This window comes from Salminus brasiliensis, chromosome 21, assembly GCF_030463535.1.
Source record: "Salminus brasiliensis chromosome 21, fSalBra1.hap2, whole genome shotgun sequence".
Classification (NCBI taxonomy): Eukaryota; Metazoa; Chordata; class Actinopteri; order Characiformes; family Bryconidae; genus Salminus; species Salminus brasiliensis.
This window is the reverse complement of record NC_132898.1, coordinates 11663157-11683460: the sequence shown is the minus strand read 5'-3', so window position 1 is coordinate 11683460 and position 20304 is coordinate 11663157. Positions and strand designations below refer to the sequence as shown.

At 36.4% G+C, this 20304-nt stretch overlaps 1 protein-coding gene across 1 annotated transcript; it reads left to right on the top strand.

The window, feature by feature from the left end:
- The first annotated feature begins 883 nt into the window (after positions 1-883).
- Positions 884-14522, top strand: LOC140543407 (kazrin-like). Its single transcript, XM_072666525.1, has 8 exons — positions 884-905; positions 3464-3663; positions 4013-4200; positions 4722-4953; positions 5380-5481; positions 8155-8321; positions 11037-11148; positions 11937-14522. Exons 1-8 carry the CDS (start codon positions 884-886, stop codon positions 12093-12095), a joined length of 1182 nt encoding a protein of 393 aa, XP_072522626.1. The 3' UTR covers positions 12096-14522.
- Positions 14523-20304: the final 5782 nt, after the last annotated feature.

Below are 20304 nucleotides of genomic sequence, written 5' to 3'. Positions count from 1 at the left end.
CTATATCTAATCTATACTAATTATTTATATATATATATATATATATATATATATATATATATATAATATACTAATTAAATCAAACCAAACAATAATCACTCAAATAAGATTAAAGGAAACTCTTAGACAAGCTTGGATTGGACAGAATAAACCTTACAGTTCGGTATAACTAGTCCTTTCCTGGAGAAAGGTCATAGCTCTAATTCTTTTCCTCTGCTGTGCTTTATGGCCACGTTTGTCTATACAGATCCACCAGCTGCCCGTCACTGAAACACTCATCAGATAAATGCCTTTAACTCCAGTTAATTAAAGTCTATTTATGACCTGAACTGAGCAAATGTGATTCAAGTGAACTTGTACATGCTCTAAAGAAATTCTTGTGTAATGAATTTAAATTAAATTTAAAGTGTCAAAATCATAGAAATGTTTAATAACATTATTATTATTATTATTATTATTATTATTATTATCCCTCATACCTGTTATGTATTTAGTTGTAATTTTTGAACCACCAAACAACAAGAACAAAACACCTACAGTGTAAATAAGGATGTTCTATGGAAACCCAGGTCACGATACATGTTTTGTTTTAACAGAACATAAGTAACATCCTGTACAGAGAACATATTAGATCATAAGAATAGACCATAAAATGTGGTATTTACAAATATTGTTTTTTTGTTCTTTGATAATAAATAAAACATAATACATGTCAACTACAAAATAAGAAAAAAGGAAGCACTGTATAATGATCAGGTATGACCAAACATCTCAAAAATGTTTTTTAGCAATATAGTGCATTGCTTCATATGAGGTGCCTTAACTTTGACTGTAATTTGAGAAATTAGCAGAAGCTCTTAGAGGCCCTATTAGCGCAATAACAATGACTAGGCTGCCCCCTGCTGGTAGACATTCTAATGCACATCGTGTAGTTAGCACTGACCAGTAAAATTGTCCTGAAATTATTCCTGAGCTGTCAGCTGACATACTCATGCCACTATTGCACGATCCAGAGTGTTTCTGACGCATGCTCTAAGTCACTGAGCGGCTCTGACTGAGAGTGTATTTACAGTCCAGCATGATCTGAACTTCAGCATGATACATCCTGAGCACAGCCAGTGTGCATTACATGTAAATGAATTATATATGACATGGGAGGGTCAATGTTTTTTTTTTTCTCCATACTAGGTACTAGCAGGCGTGTGTTTCAGTGAACTGAGATGCATTACAGGTTCTTTGTAAGCAGGTCCTTTTACAGATAGTTTTTTTCAATAATAATGACATTGTACCGCATTTTAGATCGAGATGGGGCAGTATGTTTTAGAATGTATTATTAAAATTATTAATTTTGTGTAATTGTAAGAATCACCCTACCCTAAAAAACATATCTTTAGTTTAGGTCGTCATCTGTGGTTTAAGAGAAGCAACGTTTTTTTAAATTGGAAACAAAATCATTCTGAATGGTTTGAGCTGAGGCTGAAATCTGCATCAGAAACTTATACAGATGTATACCTTGTGAAACTGTGTACATAATTGGCATAATTAATAATTATATTGAAATTTACATTTTTTAAATGTTACTTTATGTGTAAAAACTGAATGTGTGACAGCAAGAAACTGCGATGCTAAAAAGGGCTTTCCACAGTGATGTGAATGTGTCATGAGTTCAAAAAGAAAGTGCATGCAACAAAAGGCGGTCGGAGCTGAGGCTGTAACACATGTGGAAGTGGTTATGAGCCAGGGAGTGTATCTGTGGTGAATTAGGGCCGCCATTAACCACCTTATAGTCGGCCACAGCACTCTGTGAATCCCGCTGAAATTACAGCATGACTCACTTCCTCCCTTGTGTATCTAATGCCAAATGACTCAATCCACAGCACACGCTGACGCACCGAAGCCCAAACGCTGCAGAAACAGCCACTGTTTGCAAAAGATTTTGCATTAGAAGAGTATCAAATGTAGTGAGTTGAAGGTGGTGATTCAATTGTACCACTTGTTGAATGTTAGAATCAGTGCAGTTGTTTACAGAGGTTTGGGTAGTTCAGTTCAAACTACATATCTTGTTGATTTCTGAAGTAAAAACATAACCTCTGCCTTACTAAATTTGCTCTGTCACTGCTGATGTTTGCAGGAATCACTTCTTTTATTTAATGATTCTTATGTCACTGGCTGCCACACAACCCAAAGCTTAATAGATTCACCCCCAAAATTAACAGTTGGCAAGGGGTTGTCTTTTCAGTCGAATTATTTGCCCACAGCGCTTGTTTTCAAAATGGTTATCTAGACATTGTTTTGCAGGTCCTTTGCTGTTTGGCACTATCTCAGACTTTTCTTTGTCTTTCCTTAACTGTCATTTCTAAATGTGCCGGGGATGTTGGTGCAAACAGCATCTAGTGCATTTGTCCCCCACATGCTGATTGAATTTAGGGAGCACAGACTTTGATTGCTTTAAATAAACAATCCGTCAAAGTGTGTTTTGGAGATCACTCAAGGCCCATCATATAGTGAATTAAGGTGCACTGGAGGTGGTGCACACTGCTACTTTCAACACAGTGGTAAATTAGTAAGGTAAAGAAAATAGCAGACAGTTTTAAGAAGATGTTTGCTGCATAGTTTGTGATAATAACAGAATATCGCTGCTGTTACACGAAGACCTTGTATTTCCAATATGGCAAGTTTACCGGAGAAGAACCTTCTTAACTTTTAATGGAAGTCAATGGAAAAAATTTAATATCAAGTTATCTTGGAGCATATATATCGGTCCATTCATCATGAAGTTGACACAACGTAAAAAAAAAAACAAATTGTAATGAAGTGGAACGTAATTAAAATGAAGGCACATGATTTGGTGTGACAGAATCAATATATAATTAAGCCAGGTGTCCAATTCTCAGACAGTTTTTAGAGTAAAAAGATTGTTTTTATTGTAATATTCCACTACTGTGTAAATTGTTCAGTGATACATGGAATATACTGAAATGGGCAGAAAAGAACACAATATTTATTTTGTTTTTTTAAAAGTCTATTATCCACTATTGTGGAATTTGTGTTCATGCATCACATATTTCAATTATAAGCTCCCCAGACAAAAAATTGTCATCTTGTGAGTTTAAGGTGGTAGTATCTTCAGGCTACAGTAAATACACAATATGATTACAGGAACCACTTACACTCGTGGAATATAAACAATGACAACAATGAAGTTTCTTTTTTTGGATTATTATGAAAATTGTCGGAAAATTTCATTTTAATCGCAGAAAATGAGTGCATGTGCTGTAGAATATTATTAGAATTTATCATAATATACTATAAGCTGAATGCCCAGTTGAATCTTTACCTCAAGATCGGTGTATCAGTGCATTTTCACACCCTCATGCAGAATGGCTGAGGCACTGTTTTCACTCTCGACCCCACTAAACCCTGAAATCCACCTTTAAACCCTCCCTCCTGCTGACTACTCCAGACTCGGACAGCCTGTCGAGCCTGACGCAGCCCAGCCTTTCAGACGGCGAGGAGCAGCTGGAAAGGCTCCAGCAAGCAGAGATCACCCGCCTAAGGCCCATATCACTGTGGAAGGCCGGGACCGTCCAGGCCTGGCTCGAGGTTGTCATGGCGATGCCCATGTACATCCGAGCCTGCTCCGAGAATGTGAAGAGTGGAAAGGTATTTAATGGATTCCCCTTTCAAACGCAAGTATACTGCGATAACTGTATAATCATATTATTTACTCATTACTCTTAAAGGGATCATAACATGAGAACTCAGTAAATACTATGAATTATTAAATGACTACTATTAAGCAAATGTGTAAGTTCTGTAATTAGGATAGAATTGTAGTATGCACCCCCATTAAGATCTTTTAAATATCTGATCCAGTCATTAGAAACAAGTGATTAGTATGAATTCTTCCATTCCAGCTCCTAAATAGTCACCATTTGGTTGATGTGAAGATTTGCAGTAGCTGATAAATGCAAAAGCTACAAGAGGCTGACATATGAGCCTTGTGCAGCAGACGCAGGTGCAGTTTTGGGTGTGTTTTCTGGAGTGTGTTGGGCTCAGTGTTGCTAACTTACTGCTGCAGGTCCTGCTGGGGTTGACAGACGAGGATCTGGAGGTAGGACTGGGAATCAACAGCCCGATGCACCGGCGGAAACTCCGACTGGCCATTGAAGATTACAGAGACGCAGAAAACGGAGCAGGGTAACACACAGACAATCAAATAATTACAAGTAAAAAAACAAGACAATGCTTGAAACTCTTTTTGAGAATTACAAGAAGTTGTGAAATTATACACAATATATAGTAAAGATTCACAATCATTTCTTGACACATTATCTGCCTTAGGATTGGATGTACCTTTAAAATACAAGATATTTTAGATTAATTTTAGTGTGACTTTTATTGTAAACTTCATTCTCCATATTATTAGTTTTATTGATTTATTTGAGCGCATCAACAAGATTGGCCTATGGAAATATGGAATATAGTTTTTGCATATAATTTGCACAGAAAAGCTATGTAAACAATGATTAAGCTTTTTGCAGTCATTAGTTCATCTATGTGGGCACAGTTTATCAAATTATCTGCAACCAAATTGATTTTAGAGTCTTGAAAACATCGTTTTGAACTATAAAATGGTGGGTCAGTGTACAGTATGTTATACTGTAGGCTTAGGTAGGTTTTGTAAGGTTGTGTAAAAATCTAAAAGTATTTCTTCCCAGGCTGTCCAAAGCAGCAGATATGGATCACCAGTGGGTGTGTAAGACATGGCTGAGTGACCTTGGTCTGCCACAGTATTCCCAGCTATTCCAGAACCAGCTGGTGGACGGCCGGGTTTTGGGATCCCTCACTCGCCGGGACTTGGAGACTGTCTTCAGTATCAACAATAAGTTCCACATCACCAGCCTGCTTTCAGGAATACAGCTGCTGCAGATGCTCAGTTTTGATAAAGAGGTAAATAGCGGCCTCCTGTGTTTATTTACTCATAGTCAGAGAGATGAAAAACTAGACTTCTGAAGTTATGCGCCATTCTACAGATTATATCATGTCTGCATTTGGAACTCAATGGCTGAAATTCTCTATATCAAAATTGAGAAAAATCAATGCAATCTCACCTGGGGTTAAACATATTCCAATCTCAATACATTTTGTCTTTACTATTTATCATAGATTTTGTTGTCACTGGATCCTCAAATTTTGCCCTACAGAGTTGTCAAGGAGCCTTTTATTTGATTTATTTTTTATTATTCCCTTTTATTTAATTTTTTTTGATAAGATGGATAGGTTTGCTTCCTCCACTCACTGAAGTTATACTAAATACAATTAGACAATTTGTCCATACAAATAAGGATGTAATCTAGTAATCTATATGCCCTTCAGGTTCTGCATGCCCGACGTGTTCAGTGTGAACAGCAGGATGTGGACCCTGTCGTGTGGTCGAGCCAGCGGGTCATTAAGTGGGTCAGAGACATCGACCTAAAGGTGTGAGTTCATTTAGTCAAGTCAAGTGGGTTTTTATTGTCATTTGAACTACATACAGAGTACACAGTGAAACAAAACATTCCTCCAGGACCATGGTGCAACACACACAAGTGCAATACAGTACAGTGTGCAGATAGACAATACAACACAATACAGACAATGAATAATAAATAATTTACGGGTAGTGTGCAAATTATGCAGTGTGCAATAAATATTGAATCCAGTGATGTAGTAAAGTTGTTAGTGCAAAATGCTGCTGAGTCTGAGAGCGAGAGAGAGAGAGTGTGCGCTTGGAACAGAAAAAAAACATTAGTTCAGTCTCTGGAGTTGAGAAGTCTGATGGCTTGGAAGAAGAAGCTATTGCAGAGTCTGGTCCGGATGCTGCTGTACCTTCGGAGGTAGAACAGTCTGTGTGAAGGGTGGGTGGAGTCATCCACAATGCTGTTTGCTTTGTGGATGCAGCGGGTGGTGTAAATGTCCATGACGGAGAGAAGAGAGACTACTCTCAGCTGTCCTCACAATACGTTGGAGGGTTTCGCGGCCAGAGACGGTGCAGTTCCCAAACCAGACAGTGATGCAGCTGCTCAGGATGCTCTCTATGGTCCCTCTGTAGAAGAGGGTGAGGATGGGTGGAGGGAGACAGGCCTTTCTTAGCTTCCGGAGGAAGTAGAGACGCTGCTGGGCTTTCTTGGCTGTAGAGCTGGTGTTTAAGGACCAGGTGAGGTTCTCCGCTAAGTGGACACCAAGGAACTTGGTGCTCTTAACGATCTCCACAGAGGAGCCGTTGATGCTGAGCGGAAAGTGGTCGTGTCTTGTTTTCCTGAAGTCAACAACCATTTCCTTGGTCTTGTCTACATTCAAGTGAAGGTTGTTGACTGTATACCAGTCTGCCAGCTGCTGCACCTTCTCTCTGTATGCCGACTCGTCGCCTTTGCTGATGAGACCCAGAACAGTTGTGTCATCTGCGAACTTTATGATGCTGTTAAAACTGTGTTTCGCAGCACAGTCATGAGTCAGCAGGGTGAACAGCAGAGGACTCAGAACACTGCCCTGGGGTGTCCCAGTGTTCAATGTGATGGTGCTGGAGATGCTGTCCCCAAACCAGAGACAGGGGGGGGGGGTGTTGAGGCCCAGCAAGCTTTATTGTCTCTTATAAAAATTGTGTTTTATATGTTTATTGCACTGAAAACAATAGTGATAAATTGTCATATTGTAAGAACCCAATTTCCCTCTTAAGAGTTTCTTTTTTCTCAATGAGTTTCTGCACTTCATTAGCTTGCCAGGCCTCGATCTTCGGTCATACTCAAACTGCGGGTGAAGTATCTTGTTTTCTGCTGCCTTTTCATCTGCTACCAGCAGCAGCCATGCTGATCACTGCATGGTGCACACTAGGAATCAAATGCTTGACAAATAACAACACAATGCTTAAAAGTGTGTCTGACTGTGATAACTCCCAATCCTCTTACAGTGCAGATGTTTGATTAGTCATATCACTGCAGTCATAGACTGTATCACTGCACAAGGATTAAAGGATAAAACCTTCACTTTACTACAGAAATGTACCTAATGTTTGGGGATTGAACTACACTTGCAGTAACTAGTGTAGCTAGTAATTAGTAGCTGGCAATAACAGTTTATTGCCAGAATCAAATCAAAAATCAAATCAAATGTATTTGTATAGCGTTTTTTAGGACTGTTGTTGTCACAAAGCAGCTTTACACAATCAGCAATCAGTAAAAAGACAAAAAATCAAAAACTAAGACCCCCAGTGAGCAAGCCAAAGGAGACAGTGGCAAAAAAAAAATCCTTCAGAGATGGAGGGAGAAACCTTGGGAGGAACCAAGAACACAGGGCATTTAGGGTGCTTTCAAATATTACAACCCATGTTTTCCATATATATACATACATACATACATACATACAAACATACAAACATGCATACATACACACATACATTTATGAAAGTCAGACCAAACACATCTTGAAACATTGTAGTTTGGATTGCTGTTGTTCAAACCAAGACGGTTCAAACTACTGTGGTATGAACAAGGTACAAACGTTTTGGGAAATGGCTACACTTTGAATAATAGTTTAATGATGCATAGTAGAAGACACCTTTAACTCTATAGTAGTATGCAGCAATAAGCTTTTTTGCCAGACTTTTAAGAAAAGAAAAAACACACCATGTTATTATTCAATAAATTGAAATTACTCTATTTTCAATTGTAATCCCTTGTGGATTGTTGTGTTGGGTGCTCTTTGGGGGTGTGGAGTGATAAGTCTGCGTATTTGTCGATGTTGGTTTATTCAGCGATTCACAAAATATCTTCCAGTCCATGCCATTAAAACAGTCCTGGAGCACAGAGTCTAATTGGTCCGACCAGCGATTAACCTTCCTGATAGTGGGCAGCTCCCGTTTGAGCCGATTAATCCGATTTGCTGAATGAAGGTTTGGCTTTGTACCCCTCCCAGGAAGGGGGTGTAGCAGTGGTCCAGAGTCTGTTTTCTGCGTGCTGCACAAGATGTGCTAAAAGAACTTGGGTTCTACTTTCCTCGTATTTGCTTTGTTAAAGTCCCCAACAACAATGAACACAGATTTTTATATCTAATATGCTGCAGTAGGTGGGCATATGTCCGTAAATGCACTTATGTTAAATCCTCTCCACTGTACAGGAGTATGCGGACAGCCTCCAGAACAGTGGGGTCCATGGAGCTGTAATGGTTTTGGATCCATCCTTCAGTGCAGAAAGCATGGCCAAAGCCCTGGAGATCCCCAACAACAAACACATGATCCACCGACACCTGTATGAAGAGATGAAGGTGTTGCTGAACCCAGCCAGGTCAGTTCACATCCAGTAATACACAGGACACACTGCTGTCTGTGTCAGCAACACACATCAATTAACACTAGAAGCAGCAAACACTGGTTATTTGACTGCTGTGACATCTTACTAAACGCCGCGCCTAACTTATACCCAGTTATATTTATACCCAGAGCTGCATTGAGAGGCAGATTCTCAGTTCCAGTGGACCCTAGTACTGTTGCAATGTCCACATCTAGCCAAATACAGTCAAATGCTTAGATGTGTTCTTGTTCCACCTGTTATCGAGGATTACGCACCACGTTGCTGTTCCAAATTCAAAATCACAGCACAGCGACCGCCCATCTTCGGGAGTCAGTTGGTAGTAGTAGTAGTATTAAGAAGTACATAACAGGTGTACTTCTTAGCTGTATGCAATGATGGGAACACTAGCGTAACATTCCTTCCTGGACTGTTTAAATTTTTTTTCATTTTTTTTTTTTTATTTATGAATAAATGACAATTGATTTTATATTTTCTCTCGTGATTATGTGATATTATTATGATTATTATTATTATTATAGTACTAGTAGAGGTATTTGTGTGCAGGGGGCATATTTGTTCAGTTTAATAAAGGTTCACACACATATATTTACATTTACGGCATTTAGCTGACGCTCTTATCCAGAGCGACTTACAATGTGACTCGTATTACAAAGGTGGGCCAATGTAGTGTAGGAGTCTTGCCCAGGAACTCTTATTGGTGTAGTGCAGCATACGGTCAACCAAACTGGGAATCGAACCCTGGTCTCCCACATGGTGTAATAGCTCACTGGCAGCTAGTGGTTTTATCTGTTGCGCCACACCAACCACCAACCTGGCCCTGGTTTGTAAAATGTAAGTAACTAAAAAAAACATAAAATAAATTAAATTCAGTGTCATATTGAACCACATCAATCAACAAAATTTACATATGTAGCATATTTAACAATTTGCTTATGAAATAAGACAACAGAATCATTTAAAAAATGTCAACATTTTGTAAAGCAAGCTGTTTGCGACAAAATGCCTTTTTTGTGAGGGCATGCAAAACATTTGCAAGGTAACTCGATGTGATTACCTTTTGAAAAACCTAAAACCTTACCCTAAAAGGTTTAGCTAAAACCTTACCCTAAAAAACCCTCAGTGCTATGTAGGAACTTTTAATAATGTTTGAATGTAAGCCTAATCATATGGTTCCATAAACACTTGGACAAATGAATGTCAGTGGCTAGATGCCAGCTAAGAATATCCTCATGGTACTTGCTTAGTACATGTGGTGCCATCTAGCAAGTATTATGTGCCAACAACAGCTTCCTTGTTTAAAAACTAGGCTATCATGCTAGGACTAGTCTTTAATGCTATAAGTAGGTGAAAACAATGCGTCACTCGCAGTAGGTACTCACTGTGGTCAAACGACCGGCTGTTGGGACAGTAGCTATATATATGTTGTTTTCAGTGGGAATCAGGTGAGGTTAATTGGGTTACATCCTGATTGGCTTCTCGTGCTGTGACTCCTGGGAAACTAGGAAACTACGCGGGTGCTTATATATATAAAAGCAATATAAAATATATTATCATATATATTATATATATGGTGCTTCTCTGCACCATGATACTTTATTTTTTGAAACTTGGACCCTTTGGCCTCAAATGAGGACGACTTCCTGTAGAAAGACTAAGTGCAATGTCTCCCTTTGCTGGCCTCAGTGGGGAGCCTATGCACAAGGGCTGGGCTCCGTCTCTCACCTGAGGCTGGACTCCAGGCACACAGGTGCAGTTAATTTCTGGACTAATTAGAACTGTTCTTAAGCTTCTCTGCTTGGAGTGCTCGGTGTGAAGTCTACCATTGACACTACCTAAGCTTGCACTTGTGATGCTTTTTGGTTTACTTCCGGAGTGTGGATTTGCCTTGGATGTACCTGCCTGCCTGTATTTTGACCCCTGCATGTCCTGACCATGAGTTTTGATTTAGCCCTGATAAAGTCTTTATACACATGCATGTCCTGACTATGCTGTCATACTAAGTCTAGTTTGTATACTTGTTAGGTCCTACTAATCCTAATATATATACTAATATATATACATATACTAATATATATGTATATATATGTATATTGGTGATGAAACAAAATCACCTTTGTATTGTTCTTCTAACAAAGGGCCCTGCTACAGAACCATTTTAATAGTACCTATGTATTGATGCTATGGTGTTCAGTGAAGTACCAGATTGATGTGAACATTTAAATGCCACACCAAAATGCAAGAAATTTGAAAAGTATGAGGAATAACAAGACAACTTATAGGAATGCATGAACTGAACAACAACAGATGTCTGCTACATACACGTTTTATTTATAACTTGCTTCATCAACAGCTGTTATTATCTATTAATAACATATCTTATCTTATCTTATTAGTATTAGGAGTAGTATATTTTCACTCACACATAAGCTTGTCAAACCATTCTGAGTGCTAGGGTCTGTGCTTTTGGATTATAAGAATTACATTACAGCACAGTATTTTTTAAGTATTTACAAAAATCGAAGCTGAAAGAGTTCCCCCTTAACTCCAAATGTCAATCAGGTAAGATGTGGTTGGCGTCTTAGTTTCGACATTCTTGATGTCTTTTGTCACTTAAGTGCTTAATGATTCCACAGTGCTGATTTGTAGAACAGTCTCCCTCTATGAAAATGACAGCTGTTCCCTTTTCAGGACCAATCAGAATCAGGAGTACAACCGTAAAGAGGGAACACCCACACACTCCCCGGCCTCTAGCTGCCGCTATGCTGAAGAGCGGGTCACTCTCAGGCCCAGATCAGGCAAGGTAATGCCATTATCATTATGACATTTAAGATGTGTTAATCTAAATGAACAGCAGATGCTCTGGTGCTGTATAATATTGAGACTGAAGTTATGATTATATTTTAATAAAGAAGGAAGTTACATACAGTACATATCTAAAATAAAGTGTTTAGTAAAACTGATATTAAGCTTTAAGTTATAGTAATGAAGTGACTATGGTAAATAAAGTTAAAGTACAAGTAAATATCCAACAAGACTGTACTGTACAGTTGACATCAGACATTTTGTTATAGCTAAATTAATATATATATATATATATATATATATATATATATATATATATATAATGAAGTTGTACTAAATATATAATAAAGTTGTAGAATGAGGTCATAACATATACTGATATCCAGAATAAAGCTACACATCTTAGTTAACTGACAAAATACTTCAGCATAGTAATAAACCAAGAGTAATAAAGAGGTTTCCTTCAAAGTGGTGGTGCTTTTTGGGGTTAAAAATGTGTAAACAATACTGCGGGTTATAGTGAGTTATAAACCTTGATGTTTTGAGAATGTCCTTGTGTCAACTGTGTTTTGACGGGTGTGTCTGTGTTTATCCATTCAGTGAATTCATACTGAATATTAAATATACAAGTACTTTAAGTAGTTTTGATGTATGTAATATTTGACGGAGCATTATACTGTACAATATTTATTGCATATAAAATTATAAAAATAATGACATGATAAGTGATTGCAACCTTTTGAACCATTTATTAATGATATAAATTCTCTGTCCACTTCCCTTCAGAGCCCCTTGAGATTTAATCCTAAAATCTCTGGCGGCCGGGACCTCAGCTTTCATAGCAACTGTGGGTCCCTGCCCAGAGAGGAAAGATTGAAAGCCCTTCCGAGGTCAAAAGGCAGTCCTATGCATGGATACTCCAGCATAGAAATCACTAATGTCTAGGAGCAAAGAGACACCTGAGGATCATTTTTGTGGAACTACAAGTTGGCCAGGAGTCCTGCAGTTTTTATTTTTTTGTTTGTTCATGTTCGTTTGTTTGTTTTAAACAAAGAAACATTGTTCAGTAACATGGGTTATAAGATGAGGATTGTCCATAGGATCTAAACTGTACAGTTAGTTACAAGAGACAAAAATTCCAATAATACAACTTTCCTCTTCCTTAAACAAAAATAAACATTGACACTTTAATAAACATTGACTTGGAACAACTGACTTCCACACAGATAGAACACAATGCTGAACAACTGCTGAATTTCACATATAAATATTTGAATTACATGACAATGTAATGTGAATTTGAAACCACAGCCATTCTACTGTAGTAGTTCTGGATACATTTACTTTCCCAGTGGTATTCTAGGACACACAGCAATCAGGCAGGTAACAAATCACGACAAATTCTCCCCTTCTGGAAATATATACCTTTCAAAATAACAAATTCAACAGATTATGCATCTTAATTTATAAATGCATGTGACTGACGATCTGTGTTACACAAAAATATGCATTTTTTTTATAAAAGTTGTACAGACAAAATTCAGTATCTCATTTGTTATACTGTAGGTGAGTTCTAAGTTAATGGGTTTCAAGTACTGGATAATATGTTGAAATTATTGTCTGTGATAATCAATCTTTTACATTTGGATTCAGATGTGAAACACTGTAGTACTCCTTTATTTATATATAGCATTATATGCATTTTGCTTTGTGTAACTGACTCTCACTCAGAATGTGATTTGTTTGTTTTATTTTTTTTTTTTACTTTTTACACATTTATAATGCATCAGAGGTGCTTAGAGGGGATAATAAATCTGTAAAGTGTAAATTCTCTATTAAAGATGTTATGTATATTTCACAAAGTGAAAGAAAAAAAAATACTACATTATATATACCTATATACTTTGATAGTTACAAACACCACTTAAAAAAAGCTCTATTCTGATCACAGGTCAGATCCAGTTTGTAGCTGGAATCGAAACCAGATTGTTCAACGCCATTCAAGAGCATTAAATATGAACCCATTGTAATTCTGTTGTTTGTGCTTGCCTTGTGTTACCACAGCAGCTCAAAGAAGGAACAAGTGATTTTGGCAAGCAAATAAATCTTAAATCTAATTAATATATCTAATATTTCTAACTACAATTTATTTATCAATTGATTTTATTTTTATACATTTTTTACTTTATTTTGTGAAGTTATCTGATTGTACTGGCAGGTAATATTGTTTATTTATAAGAAATAAAAAGGAATAAAAAAAAAAATCACAAAATAATAAAAATTTTCACTAGGTATAATTCCTTAAAGAAAGTACAATAACTATTATATACTGTCTATTATTATGTAATATTATGACAAATATAGCATAACTGTCAGAACTAAACTTTGTATTTCTGTTGTTCTCCCCCCCCCCCCCCCCCACATTATTTGAAAACTGTGGGTTTTTTTTGTGTGTGAAAATTTCACCCAATGATAAATAGACAGACAGAAACAGTCCCAAAAGACATCTACACACTTATTACACAATACAACAAGCAGTGCTATACTGTGAGATACTGTCTCTACACCAGTCTCTCACATTATGGCATTATGTGTTATTGTGCTTGTTTTTTTTTTTTTAAGTTGTATTTTAGATTTTTACCCATTTACCCAGCCTCCCTGTATTGCATGCGATGCTCCAAACACTGGGAGGGTACAGATCGACACACATCTTCCGACACGTGCGCAGTTGGCGCCTCTTTTTCAGAACTGCCACCAATGCAACACCACCGTGCTACCAAAACGCTCGGAGGAAAGCACTGAGTACTCGGTTCTATGCACTGGACAGCAGATTCCAGTACTATCCAGCATTATACTGAAGTAATGTGGGAAGATAGTGCCATATAACCACCCTGGAGAGAGCAAGGCCAATTCTCTCTCTCTCTGTGTGTGTGTGTGTGTGTGTGTGTGTGTGTTCTCTTCACTGATTTTAACGGTAGTGTTTTGGCTTTTCGGCAGCCTAATTTTTTGTACTTTGTCTGATACTTATTAAACAACTAGTGCTCGTTGATATAGACAACGTTATAGACAAAAACGATGCAATTGTTGAAGTGATTCAGAATCTTAGTCACATTGCCCAGTTTAGAACTGTGTAATAATTTACATTTGAAGTTAGGCCTGCTTTTTCTGCACCTGTAGACATGTAAAATTACATGTAACATTTTGTTCCAAAAGCAGCAATATACTAATATATTGATTAAATTTAGGATGAAAAAGCTCACACTGAAAGCTGAAAAAAGCTCACACTAAAACTTTAAACTACCGTTCAAGCAAGAATAAGCTAATTCAGACTGACAAACTCTATTCAGACAAAAAAAAAAAAAAAAAAAGAAAGTTTTATCAAGACCTCAAGTGACATCAGTGCATGCAGTTCACTTGAACACACATTTCACAGTGACTTTACTAGCAGACTTGGTGTTTATAAGCATGTGTGCCATGGAAAAAAAGTCACACACTAAATGTATACATTTCTTTCTTTCACAATTTTAATTAAAATAAAAATGTTCCTAGCAATGGTGGTGTATGTGTATAGCAGAGTGTGGAGATTTTCTGTAAGTTAGCATCATGAGGACAGAGAAAGTGTGGTAAAATGTCCATATTGGCTTTGTAATGGATATATATTTGGCATATTTACGCTCCCTAAAATTCCTCTGTAGTTTCTTTTTCGACATTATGATTATAAATAATGTTGTGTTTATGTAGCGACCAAAATGCCAGGTTACCGAGCTGAAATGTTTGTTGTAGCTAATTGTAATTATGCAGGCAGCTTACTGGAGGCTAACCTGGCAGAGTAACTAGAAACTATAGCTACACAAGTACAAGTATTATTACTCTAAAATAATAATGACTCAAGTAGAAGTAAAAGAAACTGTTTAGCTAACAAGTTGAGTAGGAAAGTATCTAGTGAACACACTACTCAAGCAGTGAGTTACAACACAGGGCTCACTTCACAGGACAAACCTTAAACTACACTATCCATTACACCATCCATTACGTCAAATATTAAAATTTAAAGTGAAAAATAGAATATATTGTGATTCAACTTCTACAGCTACATCCAACAGAATAAACACAATGTTGCAAGATTTAAACTGAAATGTCCAAATTGTGCTAAATGTTACACTCTGCCATACACTAGGTTTTGTGAAATGCAAACACCACTGGTTCCTAGATAAATGTGTAGTAGATGCAGTACACACCCTTCTTATAGAGCCTCAGGCCTGTCAAAGGTAAACTGGTCTTTCAGCTTAACGTGCAGCAAAACTGAGTGGCAACAACTCAGATGAAAATCATACAGCTTCAGGCTCAACACCCCAATATTGCTGTTAATTGTTATTGCTTTATAGGAATGGACTAACATACACAAACATACAGCCAGAGATGGCTTCTACTACTGCTTTTCGTAATGCAATGTACTTTTGTCTGAATGTCACAGAAACAAAAAACATATTTAATTGTAAAGTATAAAAAGAGCCTGGATACAAATAAAATGTATAAAAATGTCTAATTTTGGTATAGAAAAACCAAACCTGCAAGATGTAGGATATGGCCCCTTAACTGTATCTCATTTTATGTTGTAAAATTTCAAGCTAGATTCTGTCATACTGACACTTATCAGCACTGTATGCAATAGTGCAAAAGTTTAAAAACTGTATCAGGAAATGTACAGGTGTTGGATTTATGACTAACTTTCACATGCGTGTACAGCACTTATAATTGTGCCATCAGTGGATACAGTACTGTTGTAAAGCATCTGTGTATAGCATCTTAATGTGTGTCACTGACACAATCTGTACAGGACAATAAATAAACAAATCTTATTGTGCTTACAGTGTCTCAGACAATTTGTTTATTTACAACTACAATACACAATAAAGCATGCCATCCTCACACATACAAACATCTTAAATCTTGTCGATGTATGTAATGGTACTGGACTGGCAGAACTTCCTTTAGGCATTATTTCATAAAACACACAAAATGATCTGCCAGTAATTTTACTTGATAACGTAGTAACATCTAATCAAATTTATTTGTATAGCGCTTTTTACAACTGGTGTTGTAACAAAGCAGCATGAATAGACTGAATAACCAGCAAGACCAAGCAGTGATTTACTTACGTTACTTTCTTTTGACTTCTGTCCTTCTATTTTTCAAAATGTCCTTTAATTAACATTGATTTAGAGTTTTACATTAGTTTGATTTGTATTAGAGAGCATCATGCTTTATTGTTTACACAGGATTATCGTGCCAACATACATCATTCTTCTGCCATCATTGTTGGTGCACTGGCATAATTATCTGCCATTTTTAATATTTTTCTAAAGTGTGAGTATCTCCTCCCTTTTCATTTCAAATTGCATTGTGGAACAATAGGCCCAAATCTGGCACTCCACTACCCTGCTGTCCGCTGTCCTGCTCTGGAGGCTAGTATTGATTCACCTTCACCTACATATATATATAAATAAATATAAAGCTTCAGCGCCTTATGTCAATAGCTTGTCAATTAGATTACATTCAGTTTTGTCATTATGCAGAGTACAGGTACAGAGCCGTTAGCATCTAACCAGAAGTGGAAAATAACGTATTATTTACATATAAATAGCAACAACTATTGCTGTTGCAGGAAAGTCACATTACAATTATAATATACACATATGCAGCGTGAGTGGAGAGAATGTAAAGGTGGGTTGTGTACTGTGAGAGCTGCATATATACAATGATATATATGCAAAGTCAAAGTAACATGTACAATGGATTTACAGACAGTATGTACAATTGCCATGATGCCATTTGCAGTAAAACAAATGAGTTATTATTACCTAATTCTTCCACACAGTGATCTCTGTATTTGTTTTAATATAATTCTACTTTTAAGCTTTAGCAAGTGACAGGTGGACATTTCTTTAGGCTATAAGGTTTTCAGAGAGAAGAATTCATGATTCCATCAATTATAATGTGCATGTCCTGCAGAAGCAAAGCAGCTTCAAATCATCACACTACTACCACCATAATACCAATATGGTTTGTATTATGTTTTTGAGGTGGGGTGCAGTGGTAGCTTAGATGTTTTATTGATGTGCTCTTGGTGAAATCTTGGTACACTTCTAGAAAGGTTTGCCACTTTTCTGCATTTTCTATATTAGTGAATAGTGTGGTTTGCTAGAGTCCCAGAGAATTAGCAATGGCTTTGCAGCCCTTACCAGACCAGTAGATTTAAATGACTTGTTTTACATCTGTATTTGAATCTCTTTAGAATTTGGTATTATGTGCTGCTTCTGGAGACTTTCTAGCCTACCTTCACATTGCCAGTTGGGTTCTATTTAAGCAATCTTTCTTTCAATAGGTCTGACAGTAATCATTTCTGGATCTGGCAAATAAAATCCAACCATCAACTGAATTTGGTTACGTGCTTGATTTAGTAGCTAAGAGTGTACTTCACATAGATTTTTAATTAATCTTCAATAAATGGTCTTTTAAAAGCTAAATATGCAAATAAAATGAATAAATATATATATATATATATATATATATATATATATATATATATATATATATATATATATATATAAAAATACAGATAGAATGTTACTAAGTACTGACCTTGCAGGATGTTACAGGTCCCATTTTTGTTATTTGTAAGTGTAAAAGATAAAAACATAAAATAATGTTTAAAATATTATAAAATTGCCTTTTTCACAAATGTATTCAAGGTAGACTTAATTACAGTGTTAACCTTTCTTCTTGACCGCAGGTTCTAAATGGGATTGAGATCTGTGGAGTTTCTGCCAAGCCACTGGCACTGTAAAAAACGTTCTAGTGATTCCAACTTAAAATCATTAAGCAACTGATTTCCTTGCTTGTTTTGTTAGTTCATACAACTTTAAGGCTGATTTGTTCTTTGTGATTACAATTTTACGTTAATATAACAAGCCTTAAATGTTAGGTAAACTTACATTATTAAGTCACTTAAGCCACACAACATAATATTTCTCTCAGATATGTAATTATAATTTAATATTTTAAGTTGGCAGAACTTATCATGTAATGGTAAAGCTACATTTTTTGCACCCCCACCTCCACCAACTAGAAAATGCTTTAAAATTAGTTACAATTTTTTTTTTAATTAGACTAGAAACTAAAAAGTGTTTGTTGTACATGACAACAGCAATACACTAGTTTCCTGAACTGCATTGATTTAATCCTGCTGAAATAAAGACAGATAATGTATTTCACAATTTATTAACAGCAGAAATCATTTTCACAAAAACAAAGACTAAATGTACAGTTTTACCTACAAGACAGCTGTATTACAAAAATCTGGACAAGATAAATGTTCATCAACTGGTATCTGTACCATGACATTTGAAATATACATCAAATCGAAATGTGCATAACCATAAACAATATATTTTTAAAAGATCTTAAAGCTGACTAAGTCTATATCGGGGCAATAATAAATGAACTTGTTGTGGTTAGTCAAGGTACAATGCCATTAGGCTGAATTATTCAATATACAAATCCTAAACATTCTATGGAGTATTCTGAAGCCTTTCTTCTGCTAAAAAAAATCTGCTATATTGAAAACATAACCTCACAATATTATCAAATGAACTAAATGAATTAAAGTGACCTCTGTTTAGCAGCAGGTATCTTTACCAACATGTTTAAGACACTCAGAAACTTGAAATATACAAAAGCAAAGAATATACATAAAGGGTATTAATGCAGTCTATATAGCGTATATTAAGGCATAATTGAATGAACTTGTGGGTCAAGGTACAATGCCAACACCATTTAACGTAATGGTTGTCCCCACAGTAAAGTTTCCAGAACGGTCAGTCTTATCTTTGGCATCTGATTCCTCCAGGATGGAGCATTAACATCCATTTTCCTCCATATCATTACCACATACACTACAACAAATTATGTCTCTGTAATTTAAATTTACCATGTTAAATTCTCAAAATGACCAATACTTCTCATTTTAACAAAAATAAGGTTGTATTCTGATGGTTTTATTTCCATTATTTCATTAAATAATTTCATTCATTATTTCCAAAAGCAAACAAAATGATATGCAAAGGAATGACAACTAGATACAATTATCCGGAAAAAAAACTTAAATAATCTTAGATTCTTGCAACAAGCTTGCAGTGTTGACACTTAAACATGCATGTTGCTTCTAATATACAATATGATTGTATTAATCTCAGTTAAAAAAAATAACTAACATTGCACTGCAACGTTTGCATGGAGATTTTGTATTGGCAGTTTCTCTTAGATATGAGAGGACAAAAAGAAAAACGTAGACAAGTCAACTGCATACATTAAAATACAAGATGAATCGGTCAAGAATGTGACAGGTGTTAGGTGCTTACTGTGTTTACTGTCTTTGTATTTATAACGTGACCCTTTTAAATGCACTATGTAATCGGTTTAGTATTGTGGTGTGTATACAACAACTACAAACTTTCTGACTTACTTGCCCAAACGTCTACAGCTCCGATATGTCCTGCTATGTACTTCAAATCGAGGTGAAAGACTAATCGAATATCCACAGTTTGGCGAATAAGAGATTAACTGGGGAGCAGCGTTTTAAAACTTTAGCTAACTGACAAACCTCTTCCAACATTTTCCTCACTAATTTGACTAAAAATGTTTTATGAAACTTGCGCATGTTTAATGTGAACATGAAAAATAAACAGAACTTTCAGTATACAGGGTAATAGCCTCACTAGCTAGAACTAGCTAGCGGAATTAACTTAGCTAACCTAGCGCTAGCGTTACACACTAGCAGGCTTCATAGCCATTACTAAGATAGCTAGCTAGTGCTAGCTATCTAAATTCCTACTGCCCGGACGCAAACGAAAGAACAAATGAGCATAAACCCTTTTAAAACAAAACCGATTGTGTACAGGAGTGAGAAACAAAAACAGCAGGTGTTTAATAAGCAAAATCCAACATCAACTGTCACTAGCTAACTAGCTATTGCTAGCATGAGCGCTAGCAGGACATCGCTAACATTTTACCATGGCAAAGAACGTTGAACATTTTCCTTAAAACATGTTACTCATATTTGCAGGGACTTAAAACATTACTACTGAGCTAATTA

Excerpts from the sequence above, each read along its gene's own strand:
- LOC140543407 (XM_072666525.1), top strand. The coding sequence starts at position 884 with ATGACTAGGCTGCCCCCTGCTG. Across the intron at positions 3,664-4,012 it reads AGAATGTGAAGAGTGGAAAG|ACGCAGGTGCAGTTTTGGGT; the intron begins GTATTTAATGGA and ends CTTGTGCAGCAG. Across the intron at positions 8,322-11,036 it reads GTGTTGCTGAACCCAGCCAG|GACCAATCAGAATCAGGAGT; the intron begins GTCAGTTCACAT and ends TTCCCTTTTCAG.